Genomic DNA, 21,243 nt, shown 5'->3' with positions numbered 1-21,243 from the left:
AATCATTAGGACATAAAATTAATAAATTTATATAAATTAATTAAAAACATTAACATCCAATATATATAAAATATTGTTACGTGTTGCCTTATATTTTAATTTTAAAGAGAGTTATCACATGGCTTTCAATAAATTTAAATTTTGTTGTTGTTTTTAAGATATGTCTTTATCTAATTTAAAAAAAAATGTTTTTATCTTTCCTAGTCTTCCCTTTTCGTTCAATCCTTTCCCTATTGATTATGAGAACAATTAAATTTTAAAATTATTTAATTTTGATCATTAGATTTTAGCTGTTTTCATAATTAAATTTTAATTCTGTTTTAATAAAATATATAATTTTAAAGTCGAGCAAGGTTTATTCTTTGTTGCTGATAATTCTTTCCGATTGAAGGCTTTTACAGATTCTGATTGAGCAAGTCGTGTTGACTCAAGGACATCATCATTTACTGGTTTTGTATCTTCTTGAGAACCTCTTTGATTCCTTGGCTTTCCAAAGAGCAACAAACTGTGTCAAGATATTCTTCTGAAGCCAAATACAGGGCCATGATATCTAATTCATGTGAGCTTCAATGGTTCCTTTTTATACTGGATGATCTTCAAGTTTCTCATTCAATGCATGCCGTATTGTATTCTGATAAATTTATTAGCGCTACATATTTTACCGTAATAAAATTATAGTTGAATATTTTTTAATTAAGAATTAAAATTTATATATGAAAGAAAAAAATGCAGATATTATAATTAAAAAAAATCCCGGCAAAGAAGTATAGTTAGTTCAACTTTTATGATACTAATTAGGGATCGAGTGTTTAAAATATGTGAATCTATAAAGCACAATCATTATCACGTGCAATATCTAATTAAAACACAATACTTAAAAAAGCAGAAACTAAAATGAAATTTCAACTCTTGACCAGCGTTGTGCATTGGTTGATTTGATCCGGTTTGATTTGGTTTAAAATCGATCAAATTGATCAACCAAAGTTTGTTAAATTTTCAAACGAAACTACAAATTCGGATGACATCAATTTGTTCGGTTCGATTTGGTTAAAAAAATTGAATTTTTATTTATTTATTTTTTGATAATTGAAAAGGGAGAACGTTTGTGCGAGAAATCGAACCCACAACCTATCAGTTTGCTGCCTAGCACTTATTAACATGACAAAATCTAATAGTAATTTTATGTATATATTGTATGAAATTTATTAATTTATGCGTCAACTATAGTTAAGTAATAAAAACAAAAAAAGTTTAAACGTGTGTATTTATATTGATTAAAAATTATTTTATTATTCAGTTTTTTTATTTTCTCGGTTTTCAAATGTCCAAACTAAACTGAATTCCGACTTATAAACCAAACCTAACCAAACCGTATTTATTAAATAACTGAATCATAACTACAATTTGAATTCAGTTGGATTCGGTTTTACGATCCGGTTTCTGTAAACCCCTGCTCTTGAGTCTTGACTATACACTACACACGCTCTCTTTTTTGTTTTAATTAATTTCCCTCAGCTCAGCTCTAATCAAAATGACTTGGTCTCTGGTCCTTACTCTCAAAACCGCGTTTCTTTTACTCTCTCAAACTTTATTATTATTATTGTTAGACTCGCCCTTTTCATTTCTTGCATAATCATGAGACTCTCACTTCCTTTTTATCATTTCTATGGCTTTTTTCCCCTTCTTCTTCTTTTTTATTCTTCTTCCTTCAGTTCATTCTTTATCAACCGTGGCTATTTCTGAAACTTCTGATAACCAGATTTTGATTTGTGCGCTGACAAAGAAAACTAGTAATCAAGAATCGTTTTTAACCTGTTCAGGTTTTCCTTCTCCAGTTCAAATTCCTGGGCCTAGCTCCAACGTTTCTTATTCTGGGATTGTTGCTGGAGATGGATTTGTTTGCGGTTTGAGTGATGTTACTTCTTCCGTTTCAGTATTAGTTTGTTGGAGATTCTCTGTTAACGGTTCTGTTACGGATTACAAGAGGATTTACGATGATTCCGCTATTACACAGCTCGAATCGGGTAGTTCCAGGATATGTGGCCTTAACGCCACCGGTGGACTAGAGTGCTGGCAATGGCGAGAATTCGATCCTGCCCCTGCTCGAAAGCTGAACCTTTCGAGCATTGCAGTTGGCGATGATTTTGTTTGCGGGCTGTCAGGATTTGGGATGGTTTCTTGCTGGGGTAACTTCAGTGTTCCTGACCAAATTCGTGACCGGAACTACAGCGCGATTGCTGCAGGTTTTCGATATGCTTGTGGTTTAACTCTGGATAGTGGTTTGCATTGTTGGGGAGATACTGATGGCCAAGAAATTCCAAATGGTAAGTTCAAATCGTTGGCATTAGGAGAAAATCGCGGCTGCGGATTATTGGCTAATGAGACGGTTTTCTGTTGGGGGCAGAACAACTTCAGCTTGCCGGAAACTCTGCGAGGTAGTTATTTTGTTGATGTCAAAGCTAAGAAGAACGTTTTCTGTGGAGTTTTGAAATCAAATTTTTCTTTGATGTGTTGGGGTAATCAGGTTTTTGATTCTGGTTTTATAGTATTTGAAGAAGTTTTGCCTGGACCGTGTAAAAATGTCTGTCCATGTGGTATATTAGCAAATTCAGCCAGGTCTTGTTCTCAAGGATCTTTTATATGTGATCATTGCTACCCGAATACTATTACTCCGCCTCCGGCTTCATCCCCACCAGCATTGCAACCTTCGCCTCCGCCTTCGTCATCTTCGGAAGGAAATAGTGAATGGAGTGGCAAAATGATAGCGTTTTTAGTAGTTGGGTGTGTGGGATTATCTTCCTTGTTGCTATCAATCAGTTTTTTTCTCTTCAAATATTGCAAATGCAGAGGTTGTCGAGTACATGATTCAGGGCGCTTAGACGACGCTGGTGCAGCCCCCGAACAGCAGCAAATGGAGCAAGCACAACCGGTTCTAGAAAAGCGTCTTAGCCAGCTAGCCAGCATGGGAAATGCCGGTCAGCTGGAGGAATTCTCATTGCAAGTTCTAATTCAAGCCACCAACAATTTCTCTCAAGATCACAAAGTTGGAACAGGCAGCTTTGGCTCTGTCTATCTCGGCGTATTAGAAGACGGTCGAGAATTAGCTATTAAAAGAGCGGAATTATCAACTACTAGTTCTTACGCTGTTGGAACCAAACGCCAAGAAGATAAAGACAACGCATTCATCAATGAACTCGAATCACTGTCTCGTTTACATCACAAAAATCTTGTCCGATTACTAGGCTTTTGTGAAGAAAGTAACGAACGAGTACTAATCTATGAGTTCATGAACAACGGTACACTCCACGACCATCTCCACAAGATACAAAACTCTCCATTAATGTCATGGCCTGCAAGAATCAAGGTAGCACTAGATGCATCTCGAGGAGTCGAGTACCTTCATGAGTATGCTGTGCCACGGATCATTCACCGCGACATCAAGTCGTCCAATATTTTACTCGACAGCACATGGACAGCCAAAGTATCCGATTTCGGACTATCTCTGATGGGTCCTGACGATGAAGAGTCACACTTGTCGCTCCACGCTGCAGGCACTGTCGGGTACATGGACCCAGAGTACTACAGACTTCAACAACTGACAGCAAAGAGTGATGTGTATAGTTTCGGAGTAATGTTGCTAGAATTACTGTCAGGTTACAAGGCAATACACAAAAATGAGAATGGTGTGCCGAGAAATGTGGTTGATTTCGTCGTGCCGTATATTATGCAAGATGAAATCCATAGAGTGTTGGATTCGAGAGTGGCGCCTCCGACCCCATCTGAAATAGAGGCAGTAGCGTATATAGGATACTTAGCAGCAGACTGTGTAACACGAGAAGGTCGAGATCGGCCATCCATGTCCGAAATTGTAAATAGTTTGGAAAGAGCATTGGCTGCGTGTTTGGTGCACCCTACTTCGCTTTCGCGGTCCACGACGGGCTCCTCGACGTGAATTTAGACTCGGTACGCTAGTGTAATGAAATGGTCCACATTTTGTAGAGATAGTCTAAAGTCTATACAATTTTTTTGTTAGATTTTTCTGCTACATACATATACATAGCCAAATGTTATTATTATTTTTTCCCTTTATTAGTTAGTTGATTGGGTTGGGAATTGTCCAAAAAGTATATGATTGTGTACCTACCACAAAGAAAAATGTGTATCTATATTTGTACATTTACTTCTATTCATTTCCTTTAAAAGGAAAATTGTCAAAAATTATGAAAAAAGACTAGTTCAAGTAAGAGGTCAAAATGGATTATTGAAGACTGAAATGGGAACCTAATAAGAAGGAAGGATTTGGTGTCAAAGATTTCCAACAGCACCACCATGACTTTTGACTTTTGTTGCGTGTTTCTCATGTTCAGAGAATATTGTCTACACTTGTGTTTTGCCTTATGCATGTTTGAATATCATTTGGTGGTATAATGTTAAAAAGCTAAAAAAAATTAAATTTTTAGAAATCAATTCAAACCTTTAAAATATTGTAAATCTATCATTATTTTGGCCAATTCGCTGAATATCTATTCATTTTTTAGAATCGATTTAACATTTTCCAAAATTAATTTATGCAAACCACATGGGATTTCAATTGACAAAATTTTTTCGTTCTATTTTTTTAAAGTACACATAAATTGTCACATAAACTCAATTAAATTAATTTTGCAAAATTGGATAGATTTCCAGCGAATTAGTCAAAACGGGATAGATTTACTACTATTAAAAGGTTTGGATGGATTTTTAAGAAGTCGAAAAGATTTAACTTTTTAGCACCATGAGACCTTATTTTTAGGCTTAATCACCCAAATAACCCCACCTTTTTAGCCCCTTTCCAAATTGCAATTTTATCAGCTGCACCCAAATTCGCACCTTTGGAATTTTTTTGGTGATTAAGCTTTATTTTTATATGAACAAGTAATATTTGAAAGTGTATTCGGTTCAAACCAATACATAATTTTATTAGAATTCTTAGCTACCCACTTTAATTGATTTTAGTTCGTTTCGATTCTCACCAAAAATAAAGTAAAAAATTCTACTTTCAAAATCGAACCTAAAAAATTATAAATCGGCTATATTCGCTGTTTGCATAGCTCCTAGGTATATTAGAATTATGGCCATTCTCATTCTCTCTTTAGGACCAAGTTTTAGGGTTGTAGGGACAGCCTATTTTGACAATCATTCATGCATCCTAGATTTTTAAGAAGGGGTCCTTACAAGTAGGGCTGTGCGTTCGGTTAGTTCGGTCACCGAACCGAACAAACCGAACACCGAAATTTGTTAAAAATCACAAACCAAACCGGACCGAATTCTAATTTTGGCTTACACCAAACCGAACCGAAAAGTTCGGTTTGGTTCGGTTCGGTTCGGTGAAAAACCGAAATTTTTTACTTTCTTCATTTTTTAATTTTTTTATCATAAAATAAATTCTAATATTAAATAATAAGTATCTAATAAATATTTTTATATAGTTATTAGCATAATTATATGTTATATGAAGTTTATTAACTTATATATCAACTATAATTAAAATATTAAACCAAAAAAATATAAATTTATATATATTAATATATATATTTTTATTTTTTTATTAATTGTTCGGTTTTTCGGTTTTTTCGGTTTTTAAAATGCTTAAACCGAACCGAAAACCGAACACCAAACTTTTACCTAATTACAAACCGAACCGAACCATAGTCACCAAATAACCGAACCGTAATTGTAATTTCGGTTCGGTTCGGTGAAACGGTTCGGTTTGGTTCGGTTTTTGCACAGCCCTACTTACAAGCTGAGAGGAATGGAACAACAGGCAGGAAGTGGAGTAGACTTCACTTCTTTTACTTTACTTTAAGATTATTGTCATAAAATATCTTCACTTTATGAGTACTGTTTTGATTTTAGTACATTATACCAAACGGGCGTCACACATGCCAACCTTGTATGTTTAGCATAAAAAAGCTCAACCTTTCATTATATGGCATTTGTAGCCTAAATACATTATACGATGTCGTTTTTATCATTTAAAATGGTCAAAACGACATCATTTCTATGAAAAATAACACATAAAACGGCACTAGACTATATAATGAGAAGTTTAAAAAGCCTGGAACGCGAAGTGAGACATTTGGTAGATAGCGTTAAATCGAAAAGAACACGAAAGGTGATAATATTTTATGAAAATAACCCATCACTTTATCTTGGATTTTAAATGCTATCGGTGATTCATTAGATTCGGATCTTCTAATAATTATACAAGGAAAAACTTATATCCATAAGGTAAATCAAGTGAAGAATCATCATCACTATTGTGATTGTAACCAAGGTTGATTGTTATAATTACTTGGATTGGTAGATTTAATCAATACATAAAATGATTGAACGGTTTGAACCATTCAAGAATCTATAGCAACCATACTATATCCCTTAATAAAGAGCAAGTTTGTGCAACAACTTGTAGCATTTATTATGCTACATATTGATCGAGACTCACAAGATAGTCAATACTCAGGATTTGGTTGCATCTAGGAAAAAATTGCCACATTTAAATTTTTACACTTTCATACTTTTTAAAATTTGATCCTTACACTACAAGTCAAACCCGGAAAGAAAAAACTGGATTGAAGGACTTGAGTCAAAACTAAAAAATACAGGGACCCAATTCAAAAAAAAAATTAATGTAAAAAAAGAATAACTTTATAATATTAAATGCCCACGTTTTACATTTCAAAGAGTAATGATGGTTGTAATAAAAAAAATTTGGACGAGGAACTGGTAGTTTCTAAATATGAATTTGATAATAGACCAAGGGGATTTCCAGGTAGAGAGTTATTACAGAAGTGAAGGAACACACCTTTGTATAGACTATAGAGTATTGATAACTCCTATGCAATCTTTTACATTTTCTTTTTCCTCAACTATGCAGCTACAGATTCTGACATCGCCTTCCCGTCCTCCAGTAATTCTGTGAGAGCATTGTCAATTTGTGCAAACACTTCGTTTTTCGAAACGTTCCCATTGACCTGACATCAACAAAACATTATTATGAAAAAGAATGCATTTCTACTCTCTCTCATTTCGGATTGTGTTTAGCACATGAAAATGTGATAAAGGGTAGTAGTATAACTACAAACAATGACGAACTCGCTTGAATCTATATTATGTAAGCCCTGACAAAAATAAATGTTGTACCAATGAAATCTTATCAATTTTATTTGATACAAACAACACGAATAAAAATTCAACCAAAGGAATACTGGTTAAATTTATACTGATAAGCTAAAGCAATCACACCAATTAAAGCAATGAAAAGAATTCTCAAACTATTGTGCCCAGCGGCTGAAAGCATATGAATGATAAAGAGAACAAGAGATTCCATACCTTTAATGTAATGTCTTCATATATGGAGAGTACTGCCTCGACATTTTGATGATGAGTTTGCAATCGCAATTTCACCTAAACACAGCCAGACAAGAGAGAGTCAATGCTATCACTAAATAAAATCAATCAGGTACCATGATGAAATGAATAGAAACAACAATGGTCCCCAAAATCAAAAAATCCAATTGCAGAGACTGGTTTAAGACATGCCTTTTCTTCCGTATCATCAAAACGTTGGGTAAGTCTCGCAGCAATTTCTTCAGTCTCAGGAGGAGAATACTTCAAGTGGTATATCTTCCCAGTAACAGGGTCTGACCTACGCCCAACAACCCTCTCAACAAGCATATCTTCATTGACCTACAGAAGAAAATTTTCCGGTTTTAACATGATGAGAATCTAAACAAGGCTAATGACAGATGAAACCATAATGGTTGCTACATCTTTATCATTACCCAAAGTTAAATTTAAAATCACTCAATATTATAAGCCTGCATGAAAATATATAAATCCACAGAAGTAGATGCCAGCAATAGTACATTTCTAGGTATGTCTTTTTATGTTCTTAAACAACAATAGAAATTAATTGAATGCAAATGCTTACTTCTAGGAGAATAAAGAGATCAGGCTTCAAGTTAAGTTCCATGAAAGCAGTAGCTTGTGACAAACTCCTAGGATATCCATCCAAAAGCCACCCATTTTCTTGAGCATCTGGCTGCAATAGACGCTCCTTCACCATCTTCAATATTTATATCAAAAGATCAACAACTTGGCCAATATTTTCTTTTAAAGAAAAGGAGAAATGACTAGAATCCTACTCACCATGACAACTATTTCATTTGGCACGAGTTGTCCTTTCTCCATGAATTCCTTCGCACGCTTCCCATTTTCACTGCCAGAAGCAATTTCTGCTCTCAACAAATCTCCAGCAGCAACATGCACCAAACCATACTGCATTTATCAGGACGACTTGATTCAATCTTTTTCTTTTCACAGCAATTACATAATGAGAGCATGCAGTAGATATGTAGCTGAACCTACCAATTACACAATGCAGTGTGAGGATAAAAGGAGATATATAATTAAAACAGAATTCTTGAGCCGATATCCCATGCTTATCTAAATAAAATGCCTATATGAAATAACCTACATTTATATCTGCAGCTGTCTAAAAACCTAAATGACCTTGGATATCAGGGTGATGTGCCACTCGGGAAATTTGCACAAAACCATTTTCTGCTAGGCTAGAAAAACTGTAGTTTGCATTCTCCATCATGCAAAGCCTCTGTTACAGCTATGCAAGACTAGTGACCTCATGGTAAGGATATGCAAGGCAAACAGCATATCAATTCCTAGAAAGCAGGTGAAGCTGCTCTTGAATTAGTTTGTCAGCCATTGTAGCAGAATTAGAATCTATTTAAGTGAATTGTGCAAACAGAATAAATAGTAAGATTGTAACTGAATTTTATATCAATAATGTACACAATTTCTCTCTCCCTCTCCTGGTTCTATCTTCCTCTTCTTAATCTATTTGCTTCTTTTCTGATATGCTACAATGGTTAAGAGTTACAAAAACACCACTCTTAACAGCCTCATTGAGCAAGATTAATGAGGCAATAGATTTCAAGCTTCAGGTAACTTGTATATTAAATATATAAGAACTTGATTTGACAATTCAAACATTTAAAAATCATTAATCTTAAAAGTAGATGTCTTCCGCAAAGTAAAAAAGGATCACCACCTTCATAAAGGATATTAAATTTCCTGGGTTACTGAGTTATTTGTAAATTACAAAAAGGGTACTGATTTAATTTTTGTTAAAAAAAGGATACTTAGCTATGATTTTATTACAACTAAAGGTCAATGTCGTAAAAATAGGTCACTGGGTTTATCGTGAATTACAAAAGGGGTACTGAGTTATATCTTTTGTTAAACAAAGATATCGAGTTATACCTCATTTTGTAATTTTGGCATGATACGTAAGCAAAAACGCTGCGTTTTAAGCATTTTTCGAAGACAGTGACTTCCGTTGTAATAAAACCATAACCGAGTGACCTTTTTGTAACGAAAGTTAATTGAGTTTCCTTTTTGTAATTTGTGAATAACTCAGTAGGGAGTTTAATGTCCCCTTCATAAACCGTGTCAAATTAAGCAAGTGAATGTAAAGTTTTTAAAATATGATTATGAAAACCGAACTCGTAGATGGAACTAATGAATTAAACTCAAGAACAGGCTTTTCGATTAAGAAAATAAATTCAATTTATTAGTTCAAAGTCAACTGATAATAGACAAGAAAATAAATTACTATCCTGCTGAAAAATAGAGAACAGCAATTAATAGAGTAATGAAAATAAGAATAATAAAATGAAAACGTACTTACTTTTTGAGTGATGAGCTCACATTGAGTGCCTTTACCGGAAGCAGGAGCTCCCGATATCATAATTTTCAAAGGCTCCGCTTTAGCAGCAGCAGCTACAACCTAATCTCATTAACAAATATAATAAGAAGTAAAGTAAAATAAAATAACATTTTAAAATCGAATATTTAGTTAATTACCTGAACATGATTGTGAGTTTTCACCACATGAGGCCAGATTAGGGTATGCTGATAGGAAGAACGGAGAGAAATGCAAGAATTAGTAGAAACAAATGATAATTTCTCGGCGGAGTTGGATAATGATGATGAACAGAAATGAAGATTAGATGACTTTGAAGACGAACAGGAAGAGTATGGCGTCAGAAAATTCCGCGGCGATTTATCTCCGGCGACAAAATTAACACCGCAAGAGGTAACAGATGCCGCCATTTTTTACCTCCTGAGTTTACCGGCGGTCTAAGAAAGACAGCCGAGAGAGACGAAGGCGGTTACTGATTTTCACTGCTCTAGGCTGCTCAGACAAATACAGCAAAAAGATGGGCCTATGTTTTTTGTGGCGGCTTTTTTGGGCCCATATTCATAGCTGTTGATTTTTGAATGTTTTCCTCCAACTAAACTATCAAAGAATAACTTTGAAAAAAAAACTATTAAAGAATATCAACCTCAATCACGTTTTGATAGATTTAATTAGTCAATAATTCGTGTTCTACTGTTTAAATTATTTTTTAAATTCCATCCGTGATTATAATGATAGAAATATAGATATATATTTTTTTTATTTTCTTGAATGATTAAAAAAGAGAATGTTTGTGCAAAAAATAAAGTTATAATTTTAATAGAATGATGCTCATTTGAGATTTAGAGTAAAATTACTTAACTCATCAAATGCCTTACACTGGTACAATACAAATAAGGATATTTCAATATATAGTATAAAAAAACTATTAACGATTAATCACGCATGTTATTCTTATTGAATTAAATATCGAAGTGAAATTTGAGTGTTAAAATTCAAATACATTCTAACAATTTTTTCTAAAGAATCATACGTTAATTTGGTACTAAAAAGACCCGAATCACAAGGGTTATACTAGAATTAATCAAGTACATAGTGTTAAAATCCTAACAGTTAATAAATGGTAAATAAGCATAGACTAGACTTATTATTGCCATTTGCATAATGAAGTGGGGGGTTCTATGACCATAAATAATCAACTTACTGATCTTCAATGGTTTTTCTTTTTGGATTTTTTTGTTGTCACATAGCTTCTTCCCTTTTCTTAGCAAATCATATATTTCTTCAATCTCTTGTTTTTCTTTCTTTAACAAAACTGAAAATCAAGCTTTCTCATCTCATCTTCAATGGATATGGAAGCGGCTGCAGGAGATGATGGACGCATTAGAACTGGTATATATTCTCCATGCATTGCTTTATTTTCTTTTAATTTGTTCCCTATTCTTATATTTTCATTTACCAAAAAGATTCTCACTAGGAATTATGCATTCTCCTAAATTTTGAAATGACAAAAGTTATCGATATACCTTAATTTTTGTCTAATTTTTTTTATACTCTTAAATTATAGTTTCGTGGAATTGGCTTTAACTTATAAAATCTGTCAATTTTTAATAATAATATAAATAGACTTATTATTGATTTATTTCAATTTTATAATTTTATGAGTCAAGTACTGAACTGGAGTTTTGAGACATTTATTTTAAGATAGAATTTGAAGATATATGAATATATAGTAAGTTTTTGATCTGAAATAGGGTAATGTTAATTAGAGAGCAATAATTGATAGAGGTGCAAGTTTTTATACTTGGACAACGTTACCATAATATACTTTGAATCTATTAAAATCGGTCTATTAAATAAAAAGTTTTTTTTTTTTTTGAAATAACAGTAGGTTTGCTTAAAACCGAAAAATGCAAAGAGAATTAAAAAAAACAAATTGGTTGATTCGGTTAACTAAAATAATTAAAAACTGCAATCAAGCCGACCTCAAGTTTAACCGAATAAACCGACTGAAAGTTATGAGTTCGTTCATCGGTCGGACATTTTGCTCGTACCTATTAGTTGATTGACGTATTATATTTATAGAATCGACAATATTTACAGTGATATATATCACGAATGCAACTGAAGCCTAAACCGAGTGGCCAGGTTCTCCTCGTATATTTTTGAGGTTTTCGATTCAGTCCGGACCTCAGTGCAGGCTGTTGTTTCAGCCGAATTAATTCAACATTATATTTCTAACACTTCAAATAGTCTAGTTAGATTCTATATGTGTAAAAAGAACAATAATATAATGAATTTCCTATTGGTTACATAATAGTTGAAATATGAGGGAGTTGGGTTGTGATTTAGGAAGCTTGGGAACGGCCACAGCACATGCATTCACGGCAACGGTGGGTGCAGGTATATTAGCATTGCCGTGGAGTGTGGCTCAGTTGGGTTGGTTACTTGGCTCAGCTGTTCTCGTCTCCTTTTCCCTCATCACTTACTATACAGCCATCCTTCTCTGCGACTGCTAGGGCTGTGCGTTCGGTTAGTTCGGTCGATTCGGTCACCGAACCGAACAAACCGAAGTTTGGTAAAAATCCCAAACCGAACCGGACCGAATTTTAATTTTGGCTTACACCAAACCGAACCGAAAAGTTCGGTTTGGTTCGGTTCGGTTCGGTGAAAAACCGAAATTTTTTACTTTCTCCATTTTTTAATTTTTTTATCATAAAATAAATTCTAATATTAAATAATAAGTGTCTAATAAATATTTTTATATAGTTATTAGCATAATTATATGTTGTATGAAGTTTATTAACTTATATATCAACTATAATTAAAATATTAAACCAAAAAAATATAAATTTATATATATTTATATATCTTTTTTATTTTTTATTTAATTGTTTGGTTTTTCGGTTTTTTCGGTTTTTAAAATGCTCAAACCGAACCGAAAACCGAACACCAAACTTTTACCTAATTACAAACCGAACCAAACCATAGTTACTAAAAAACCGAACCGCAATTGCAATTTCGGTTCGGTTCAGTGAAACGGTTCGGTTTGGTTCGGTTTTTGCACACCCCTAGCGACTGCTATAGAACTCCTCACCCACTCACCGGAGCAAGAAATCGTACATATATTCATGCTGTCCGATCACTTTTAGGTAATCTAATTTTCTTTTCTCTCTCTTTATTCTATAGTACTCCCTCTGTCCCATTCTAATTGAGAAATTCTCTTTGCACATTGTTTAAGAAATTTTAGTAACTTTATTTTTATATTCTCATATTACATGAAATGCTTCACCATTTTATAAAAATGTGCTTTTAAACTGCATTAATTGATGAGAATAAAAGAAGAAAAGTAGTGTGAAAAATATTTTATAAATAGAAATTTTCAAATAGAATGAGACACCCAAAATAGATAATTTGGTCAATTAGAATGGGACGGAGGGAATAATATATATGTATCCATTAATAAATTGTTGAAAGTAATTTGAATTTTGATGGTATTTTTTTAATATATATATATTAAATTTGTGGTTTTTTTTGATAGTTAAAGAAGATTTAAATTAAATAAAGAAGACGAAATGGACAAACATAAAATTATATTTGAGCTTTTCTAGTTTAATCAAATATAAATAGATTATAATTAAATTTATAAAAATTGGCTATACGATTTTTCGGTTCAAAGTGGTTGAACTATAAATTCATCCGATTTACTATCGAACAAGTTGGCCTAACCAGTCTGGTTTGATTGTTTAAACACCGGTTATATCTTACGACAGTGATAATTATATTGCTACCTGTGTTTCTAGCTATATAATGACTCAATTGTGAATGCAGGTCCAAGGCATGAATTTACTTGTACAATACTGCAGTACACAATGCTATGGGGCACAATGATTGGCTACACAGTTACAACTGCCATCAGTGTAGCGTAAGAAACTATCAAAACCAATTTATTTGCAATTACATTACAAATTAAAACTCAAATATTATTAGGAGTTTGCATTTGATAGATTCGCTAACCGAAACCATGCTCGTCGCCAGGGGCGGAACTAAAAATTCTATTATGGGGCGGCTAATTCGTACAAAATAAAATTTGAAGGCGCTAATTGTATAAAATTTAAAATTAAGTAACCATATTTTAAAAAAAAATTGAAGGAGTAATTTTTCCAAAAAAAAATTGCGGGGGCGGTCACTACCTCAGCCATAAGGCTGGTTCCGCCCCTGCTCGTCGCCTCGTCGAGATGACTAGCTAAAAAACAAAATATGAAGGGAAAATAAATATATATTTACCATCTAAACACTTCAATCTTTGTACACCAATGATTACTATACCATCTTTTCCAATTTCCTTACGGAATGTCTCAATTATGCAGATCTGTAAAGAGAACAACATGTTATCATGCAATGGAAAATGCAGCACATTGTAGAGTGTCAGGAAATCTATATATGCTAGTTTTTGGAGCACTGCAAATAATTCTTTCTCAATTTCCCAGCTTAGAGAAACTGACTTTTCTTTCAGTAGTAGCATCTCTAACCTCGCTCGCTTATTCAATCATCGCGTTGTCACTGTCGATTGCAAAAATTGCCGCCGATCATAAGCTCAGAGGAAGTCTCATGGTGGCTGCTACTGCTACTGAAGCTGCATCCACAAAAACTTGGCATGTTTTTCAAGCTCTTGGAAATATTGCTCTTGCCTATACATTTTCCATGCTATTATTAGAAATTCAGGTATTTCTTAGCTCTTTCTTTCCGTAAATCGAGTCTGATTATGCCGTGTTTGTTATATTTTGATAACTGAACTTTTCTTTTTATATCAACGGGATGTTACAGTGAGTGTTTTGAAAAACCGAACGGATGGTTGAACCGGTGAAGCCATCGGTTCCCAGTTTAACCGGCTCAACCGGTCAATTGCCAGTTTAGTCCAAGCCAATCAGTTTAATCCAACTGGACCAAATTTTTGATTATTAGGATAATTTGGACTAGACAACCGGCCAGTTTCCGGTTCATTTATCTGCCGGTTTGGTCAGGTTTTTTAATCACTGAGTATAGCAATTCAGACCAATAATTGCTTATGTAGCAACAAATAATTTTCCCGCTAATATAAAAAAGTTAATTTAACAAATTAGACAATGATAACCGTTTTATAAAAAAACTTATAGTTCAATACCTATAAAATGTTAATTCTACTAGTGGTGGCAATTCAGAATATTGAGCAACTTTTTAGTTAAAAATGATGATGTAGACGTCATAACAATATGTATTATAGGTGTCCATATCAGTATTTTTTCCTATCAAAATATTGCTCGTTCCAATTGTCAATTTGTATTTTAAATTGTCGAAGTTCATAATTTATTAGAGGGAACTATTTATTAAATGAATATATTGGTGTAGGATACATTAAAGTCAAATCCAGCAGAAAACAAAGTAATGAAGAAAGTGACAATGTATGCAATTGGAGGAACCACATTGTTGTATATGTGTATAGGAAGCATGGGGAATGCAGCATTTGGAAATCATATTCCTGGAAATCTACTTTCTGCATTTTATGAGCCTTTTTGGCTTGTTCACATCGCCAATCTCTCTCTAATCGTCCATTTAATTGGAGCTTATCAGGTTTCTCCTCACTCTCCCTCTCTATATATTTATATATTCATAGACATGTGCATGGGACTGCCTATCGTCAAGGTCCGCTCATGTAGGGCTGTGCATTTGGTTCGAACGAACCGAACCAAATCACAGTTTTGCTATTATACAAAACCGAACTAAAATGAATTTATAACTATGTAAAAACCAAACATAACAGAATTATTTGGATTAAATTTATTTGCAAATAAAAGAGTCAAGTCCGGTTAGATCTGTCCCGAACCTAGCCCGGGCCATGATCAAATAATGTTCATGAAGACTCATTTCCACTGGATATTACTCTCGCAGGTATATGGCCAACCAATATTTGCAATCAATGAGAAGCTGATAGCAACAAAATATCCAACCCAATCATTTTTCACTACCATGTATATCATAAAATTGCCATACACAAAGAAATGGGGCTTCAGCTTTACCCTAAGTAAGCTCATACTTCGTACATGTTTTGTCATTCTAACAACTTCAATAGCAATGATGCTTCCATTTTTCAATGCAATTTTGGGTCTTCTCGGAGCAATTTCATTTTGGCCATTAACAGTGTATTTTCCGATGAGCATGTACATGCAGCAAGCAAAGATTAAAAGATGGAGTTATAGATGGATTTGTTTTCAAGCTTTGAGCTTCGTTTGTTTCATTGTCACTCTCATTTCTGGTTTAGGTTCTGTTGCTGGTATGTTACAGAGTCTTAAGACAGCTAAGTTATTTCATAATAATTTGTAAGTCTCAAGTTATAGGTATTTTTTAAAAATTTAATTTACTGGAAATTGTTTCCTTTTTTTGTATTCAGAATTATATGTTAAGTATACTGGATTAAAATGTATGAGATTGAATTTTGATGCTTTTTTACTTTTAGGACCACGTGGTTCTTTGAACAATTACCAAACATATATATTCAAGCAAAGGGTCACTCCAGTTTCTTAACTTGTGACTCGTGATCAAATAATTTGCTCCGCTATTTTGATCATACTTTTTATTTTTTATGTCAATAATGACTATACTATCAATTTTTTAGATCAATTAAAAACAAAAATGAGTCAATCTAGTCTTTAAACTTGTTCATATTATACAATTATATCCTTAATTGACTTAAGAATAAAGAGTTCTGCCCTCAATTGAAAATTATTTAAGAATGGGTTGAGTTGCCAGATTGACCCTTTACTCATATATATTATCTCCAATTGTAGAAACATAAATGTTTTTTTTAAATTGCAACTACAGTCTAGCATTTTTGGTGGGAAATTGTAATTACAGATTAGCATTTCTAGTCTATTGATATCTATGTATACAATTCACACGTTGACAACCCGTAAGCAAATATTAGTACACAATCCACTTTGAAAGAATAGGCTGAAGGCTAATCCACCTCTTTAAGAGGGCAACACCCATTTTCTAACTACGAGTTAACACAATTACAACCATATAGAATCAGATAACTAGGGCAAATCATATTCTTCTTCTTTTTTATCTTCTATAGCATGACCCACAACATGTATCAATTTCCGTTTCTTCTCTTGTTTACTTGTTAAAACATTGCCTCCATTTTCTACCTTTTCCGATAAGAAATAAGAATGGAATATAAGTTCAGGGTCTTGGGCAGTGAGTATGCTGCAGTGACTCGAAAAAAAATCGAGAAAACTGCATGTTTGTTTCCATACCTTAGACTCCAGAGTTATACAGGCACCCGTCTGCCCCGTTGCCGATCAAAGAGCTGCACATGATCACAAATAACAATCATCAATAGGAATAGCAAATGACATTAGCTTCAAAAGAATGACGAGGCCGGCTGAATTTGATCGTTTATACATTATAATGCTTATATAGAAAACGGTTAATGTGCAAAAGTGAGGAATATTAAGGAACTGATGGAAGTAAAATGATTGTATTTTACAGACTCCAAATCAAATAAAGATAGATAGTACCTAGCCTGTTAGGACTACTACCTAATATCAGTGGCTTGTCTAAGGATTGCAGCTTTGAGACTTGAAAAAAACGTTTGATGCAAAATTACTAACAATGTCCAGAATATGGAACCCTATCAGTTTCTTAGGGACATATTTCGCTTTGCATATATATTTGGTTCCAGAAAAGATCCACTCTGCATGAACAAACTGTTCCGAATCCCTGACATTTCACTAAAAATAACTCACTATTCTGTAGCAATGCAGCATTTACCAGTATGGACATCATACTAACCCAAAGAAAAATACTCTACGCTAGATAACAGCCTGGGCCAGCTAAAGCATAAGTTGCAACCCAGAAGCCAGAATAAATACAATAAAAGAATATTTTCACCAAAAAATAATGTTGAAACAACATTATCTTTAGCACCAATTCACTTGAGCCTATGAGGCACCCTGTAACTGGTAATGTAAGTTTTCACTTTTCATTAAATCAACACCATTCAAGATTAAATACAAAAATAAGCATCTGCCTCCCTTTGGCAAGTATGTTTCAAGAAGTCCAGTTCTCTTCAAAATTGGACATCCTCTAAGGTTCTACATAGATCTAAAAACCAACTTGATCTCTTAACACCAAAACATACAAATAGAATATATTTAAATCTGTCAAAACTGAGACGTTATTGTTTAGGATGTGCAATAGCCCTTTCGCCTTGCTGATATAGCATAGAGAGCCACTATTCCTACATTTCTCCATCTATTTTCACCCATTTTCAATGAGCAACAATTTTATGTGCAACGGATTTTCTCACCTTCTCAGATTTAAGTGTGTTACCAGTCAGGTGCTTGCTTTAAAAAAAACAAGCACTGCTACATTAAAGAAAACAATAGATTCTCTCACCTTTCCAGTTATTCGACCACTTTATTCTTATTGCCAAGTATAGAACAGTTACGTACAAAGTCCAGAAGGTTGTAGATCTCATTAAGAGCAACGGAACTCCTCTTAGGTCCAGCAATATATTCAATTAAGAAAAGAAAAGAGCAGGAATTGTGCTGAGTCTTTTTGTCGAATAAATTCATGATCTATCCCCGCTGGTTTTCCATTTATTTAATTGCCATAACACAGCATATTTCCCCCAGAATCCTTTATGAATCTAAAATATCTAATCAATCATCATGTCTCATGCAATCTTAAACAGCTTTTACCATTGGGATCTTTGATTGACATACAAAGATGATATGCATAATGAGTAAGTAGTGAGATACAAAGACAATATTCATAATGAAAAAGTTTGCAATCAATGAAATTGAGAATGAGTTATGAGATAACATACTGATCTGAAAAATGGTAGTTGGAAAACCCAGCCAAGAACAGGTATCTTTTGCAAAAAGACAGACAAGGTTGGCCAGAAACCACTGCACAAAATCTCTATTAGCATCTTCAGCTATTTAAAGACAAAAACCACTGTGGAACAAGAGCACTGAATCTCAACATACCTGAAAAGTATTATGAAGCCATATGCTTCCAACATCATACCTATAATTGGCCAGCCTATGACAATTAAAAAGAAGCCAGAACCAAATGAAATGGTTCCCTACAAAAATGAAATGAAGCATAAGTGGTGCACTAGTAAATTTGAAAAAGATGAGGGGCATAACTTGATACAAACCAGAATACCTTGAAATTTTGGCGTTTGATAAAAAATTGCATGGTGGACTTCAGACCAATGGTTAAACTCAGCCCTGAGAGGAACAGGATCTGATTGAGATGATAGAGAAACAAGCCAGTGTTAATCCATCCATAACACATACCAAAATAGAAATTAAAATTTGGGAGCAAAAATAACAAGGGCTTACATTTCCCATTGCAAGGAATCCCTTGTCAAAGAAGAAGATAATTCCCAAAAATGAAAAAAAAATTCCAAATCCTGTCAAGCCTATCCCAATCTCTGTTGCATGTCACAATAGCAAATATTTTAAACAGTGTCCATTAGTTACAATTAAAATAAAGTAAAACACATTTAGTGATAAGATTTTAAGTATCAATTAATGTCAAACTTCAGTTATGTGGAGAATGTAATCGATGCGATCTAATAAAACTCAGATGTGAATATTTCGACTAATCCAAAGGTACTAACACCAGGCTTTTACTTTCTTTTTAAAGTCTAATATATGAGTAAATCTCAGCACCATGCAGTATAAACTTTCTTAGCTAATTTAATAATGTCTCACATAATTTTTTTGAAATTGGTAGAGCAATTTAGAAGACTTAGAATCTGCAAAGAGTAAGATATATAAGTCCCCAGTTGTATATTGGGTAAAATAGTCAGCCAATTCAGCTGGTCAAAATCATATCTAATACAGAACAATGCTGAGATTTTAATTTTATTGGAAATCATCAACACTAACTATAACTCCATATAGCTATCATCTTTTTCTCGATAAATTTCCACCATATACGATTTTCATAAACATTATGATAGGATTAGATTATAATGATTAGGCTGGTAGTTTTTAAAGCATGTCACGGGTTTTATTTCATTAGATTTTATTCATTACCAAGTTAATATTTATCAACAGAAAAATACACATTTACTCAGCAACAACAAAAAAATCATTAAATAAGGTTGTAAAGTATACACATCCATGAGTTAACTCTCTTAACTGATTCTAATTTCTAACTGATAACTTGAATTCAGCAATAACATTATATCAATCTCCAAATGAAGTCCAGAAGTTGGCATAAACAATAGGAAACAATAAAACAGCTTCACAGTAATTATGCATTACAAAATCAATAAAAACATGGTAAATAATGACTCACTTTTCCTGTCATTCATTTCAAAGGACAACATTTTTACTGTAGATGATTCAGATTTTCTTCACTATCACTGCAATCACAACATGATTAAAAAACAATTATCAGCATTGAAAATGTAGATCAAGATAATGTTTAACAGCAATAATAATCAAGCTAAACCCAAAAATAATACAAAACTAGGGTTCAAAATTCAAATTTAGAGATTTAATAGAATAAGCTCCGACGAGTATAATAAACTAGATAACGAATTAAACAATCTGCTAGAGCGAGCGAAACAATGTTTTATTAGATAGTAAGAAGTATCTCTGTTTGGATGCATTGCATTGGAAGGGAAAAACAAAAAAAGAAGTGAAAAATGGCTAACGTATAAAATTTTCTCAGCAACCAAACAGAAAACTCGTAAATGAAAAAATGTATATAGAGAGCAGAGAGATGGACCTGAACAACCAGAAGAATGGAAATAGCAGAAAATGGGGTTTTCTTAAGTTTTTACCCATATTTTGGACTTCCCTGTCAGTAGATGCGGCAAATTTCACTAGTGATACCTGAGTTTTCTTTTCTCTACAAATAGAAATGAAGTGTAAGTTATTAAGTATTTTTTTAAAATTCTCAAAAAAAGAAAAAAGTATTTTTTTTTAAAGTTTTTTGGTTCGTTAAGATGAATAATTTTAAAACTATTTTCAGTTTAATAGATTAGGCAAAAAAATTAATTAAATGATCACTAAAATCATCATTAATTTTTCATAAATATAAAATTTGAATAATATTAGATTATATTTCAGTAAAGTTTACTATTTTATACTCCCTCCGTCCCAATAGAGTTGTCCACTTTGAGAATTTTTTTTGTCCCAAAACACTTGTCCACTTTCAAAGAATAACTAACTTTACACTTAATTTTTCTATATTACCCCTATTTAAAGGCCACTAATAAAAGTAAATTATATGTGGACCCTATATTAAATAGGGGTATGACAAGAAAAATAAGTAAATTTTACAAAAACTATAAACAATGATTGCTTTTCTTAAACTGTGTGATAAAGGTAAAGTGGACAACTCTATTGGGACCGAGGAAGTAGTATGTATTTCAAAAAAAAAAATCTTCACAAAAAGTTGGGCAAATACTG

At 33.3% G+C, this 21,243-nt stretch overlaps 3 protein-coding genes and 1 pseudogene across 5 annotated transcripts; 2 read left to right on the top strand and 2 right to left on the bottom strand.

The window, feature by feature from the left end:
* Window positions 1-1,530: 1,530 nt before the first annotated feature.
* On the top strand, window positions 1,531-4,310 carry LOC126678917 (serine/threonine-protein kinase-like protein CCR4). The gene has a single exon (XM_050373835.2). It carries the CDS (start codon window positions 1,667-1,669, stop codon window positions 3,950-3,952), a length of 2,286 nt encoding a protein of 761 aa, XP_050229792.1. The 5' UTR covers window positions 1,531-1,666; the 3' UTR covers window positions 3,953-4,310.
* A 2,361-nt stretch (window positions 4,311-6,671) lies between these two features.
* On the bottom strand, window positions 6,672-10,267 carry LOC126665975 (adenylate kinase, chloroplastic). The gene is made up of 7 exons (XM_050358923.2): window positions 9,925-10,267; window positions 9,749-9,847; window positions 8,191-8,319; window positions 7,973-8,107; window positions 7,582-7,728; window positions 7,372-7,446; window positions 6,672-7,013 (listed from the first exon to the last, which is right to left on the bottom strand). Exons 1-7 carry the CDS (start codon window positions 10,171-10,173, stop codon window positions 6,909-6,911), a joined length of 939 nt encoding a protein of 312 aa, XP_050214880.1. The 5' UTR covers window positions 10,174-10,267; the 3' UTR covers window positions 6,672-6,908.
* Window positions 10,268-12,087: 1,820 nt separating this feature from the next.
* Window positions 12,088-16,223, top strand: LOC126665128 (amino acid permease 2-like; annotated as a pseudogene).
* Window positions 16,224-16,534: 311 nt separating this feature from the next.
* LOC126672945 (vesicle transport protein GOT1-like) lies at window positions 16,535-20,647 on the bottom strand. 3 transcript variants are annotated; one of them, XM_050366914.2, is made up of 8 exons: window positions 20,558-20,647; window positions 20,123-20,189; window positions 19,156-19,247; window positions 18,977-19,057; window positions 18,796-18,893; window positions 18,633-18,714; window positions 17,056-17,108; window positions 16,535-16,947 (listed from the first exon to the last, which is right to left on the bottom strand). In XM_050366914.2, the coding sequence occupies exons 2-7, from the start codon at window positions 20,151-20,153 to the stop codon at window positions 17,070-17,072; spliced, it is 423 nt and encodes a 140-aa protein (XP_050222871.1). In that variant the 5' UTR covers window positions 20,154-20,189; window positions 20,558-20,647; the 3' UTR covers window positions 16,535-16,947; window positions 17,056-17,069. The 3 variants fall into 3 exon arrangements, with proteins under 3 accessions (XP_050222871.1, XP_050222984.1, XP_050222923.1); XM_050367027.2 differs by having other exon boundaries at window positions 16,535-16,943; XM_050366966.2 differs by having other exon boundaries at window positions 16,535-16,953; window positions 17,057-17,108.
* Window positions 20,648-21,243: the final 596 nt, after the last annotated feature.

This window comes from Mercurialis annua, linkage group LG1-X (assembly GCF_937616625.2).
Source record: "Mercurialis annua linkage group LG1-X, ddMerAnnu1.2, whole genome shotgun sequence".
Taxonomy (NCBI): domain Eukaryota; kingdom Viridiplantae; phylum Streptophyta; class Magnoliopsida; order Malpighiales; family Euphorbiaceae; genus Mercurialis; species Mercurialis annua.
Note: the sequence above shows the minus strand (reverse complement) of the source record. Positions and strands in the feature narration are given on the sequence as shown.

Bases quoted from the DNA above. Each gene is read 5' to 3' on its own strand.
- LOC126678917 (XM_050373835.2), top strand. From the start codon at position 1,667: ATGGCTTTTTTCCCCTTCTTCTTCTTTTTTATTCTTCTTCCTTCAGTT.
- LOC126665975 (XM_050358923.2), bottom strand. From the start codon at position 10,173: ATGGCGGCATCTGTTACCTCTTGCGGTGTTAATTTTGTCGCCGGAGAT. The intron at 8,108-8,190 runs GTGAGTAGGATT...TAAATATTGAAG, and splicing joins CAAATGAAATAGTTGTCATG to ATGGTGAAGGAGCGTCTATT. The intron at 7,729-7,972 runs GTAAGCATTTGC...TTTCTTCTGTAG, and splicing joins ATCTCTTTATTCTCCTAGAA to GTCAATGAAGATATGCTTGT.
- LOC126672945 (XM_050366914.2), bottom strand. From the start codon at position 20,153: ATGTTGTCCTTTGAAATGAATGACAGGAAAA. The intron at 18,894-18,976 runs GTATTCTGGTTT...TCATTTTTGTAG, and splicing joins TCAAACGCCAAAATTTCAAG to GGAACCATTTCATTTGGTTC. The intron at 17,109-18,632 runs GTATGTTATCTC...GATCATGTGCAG, and splicing joins AACTACCATTTTTCAGATCA to CTCTTTGATCGGCAACGGGG.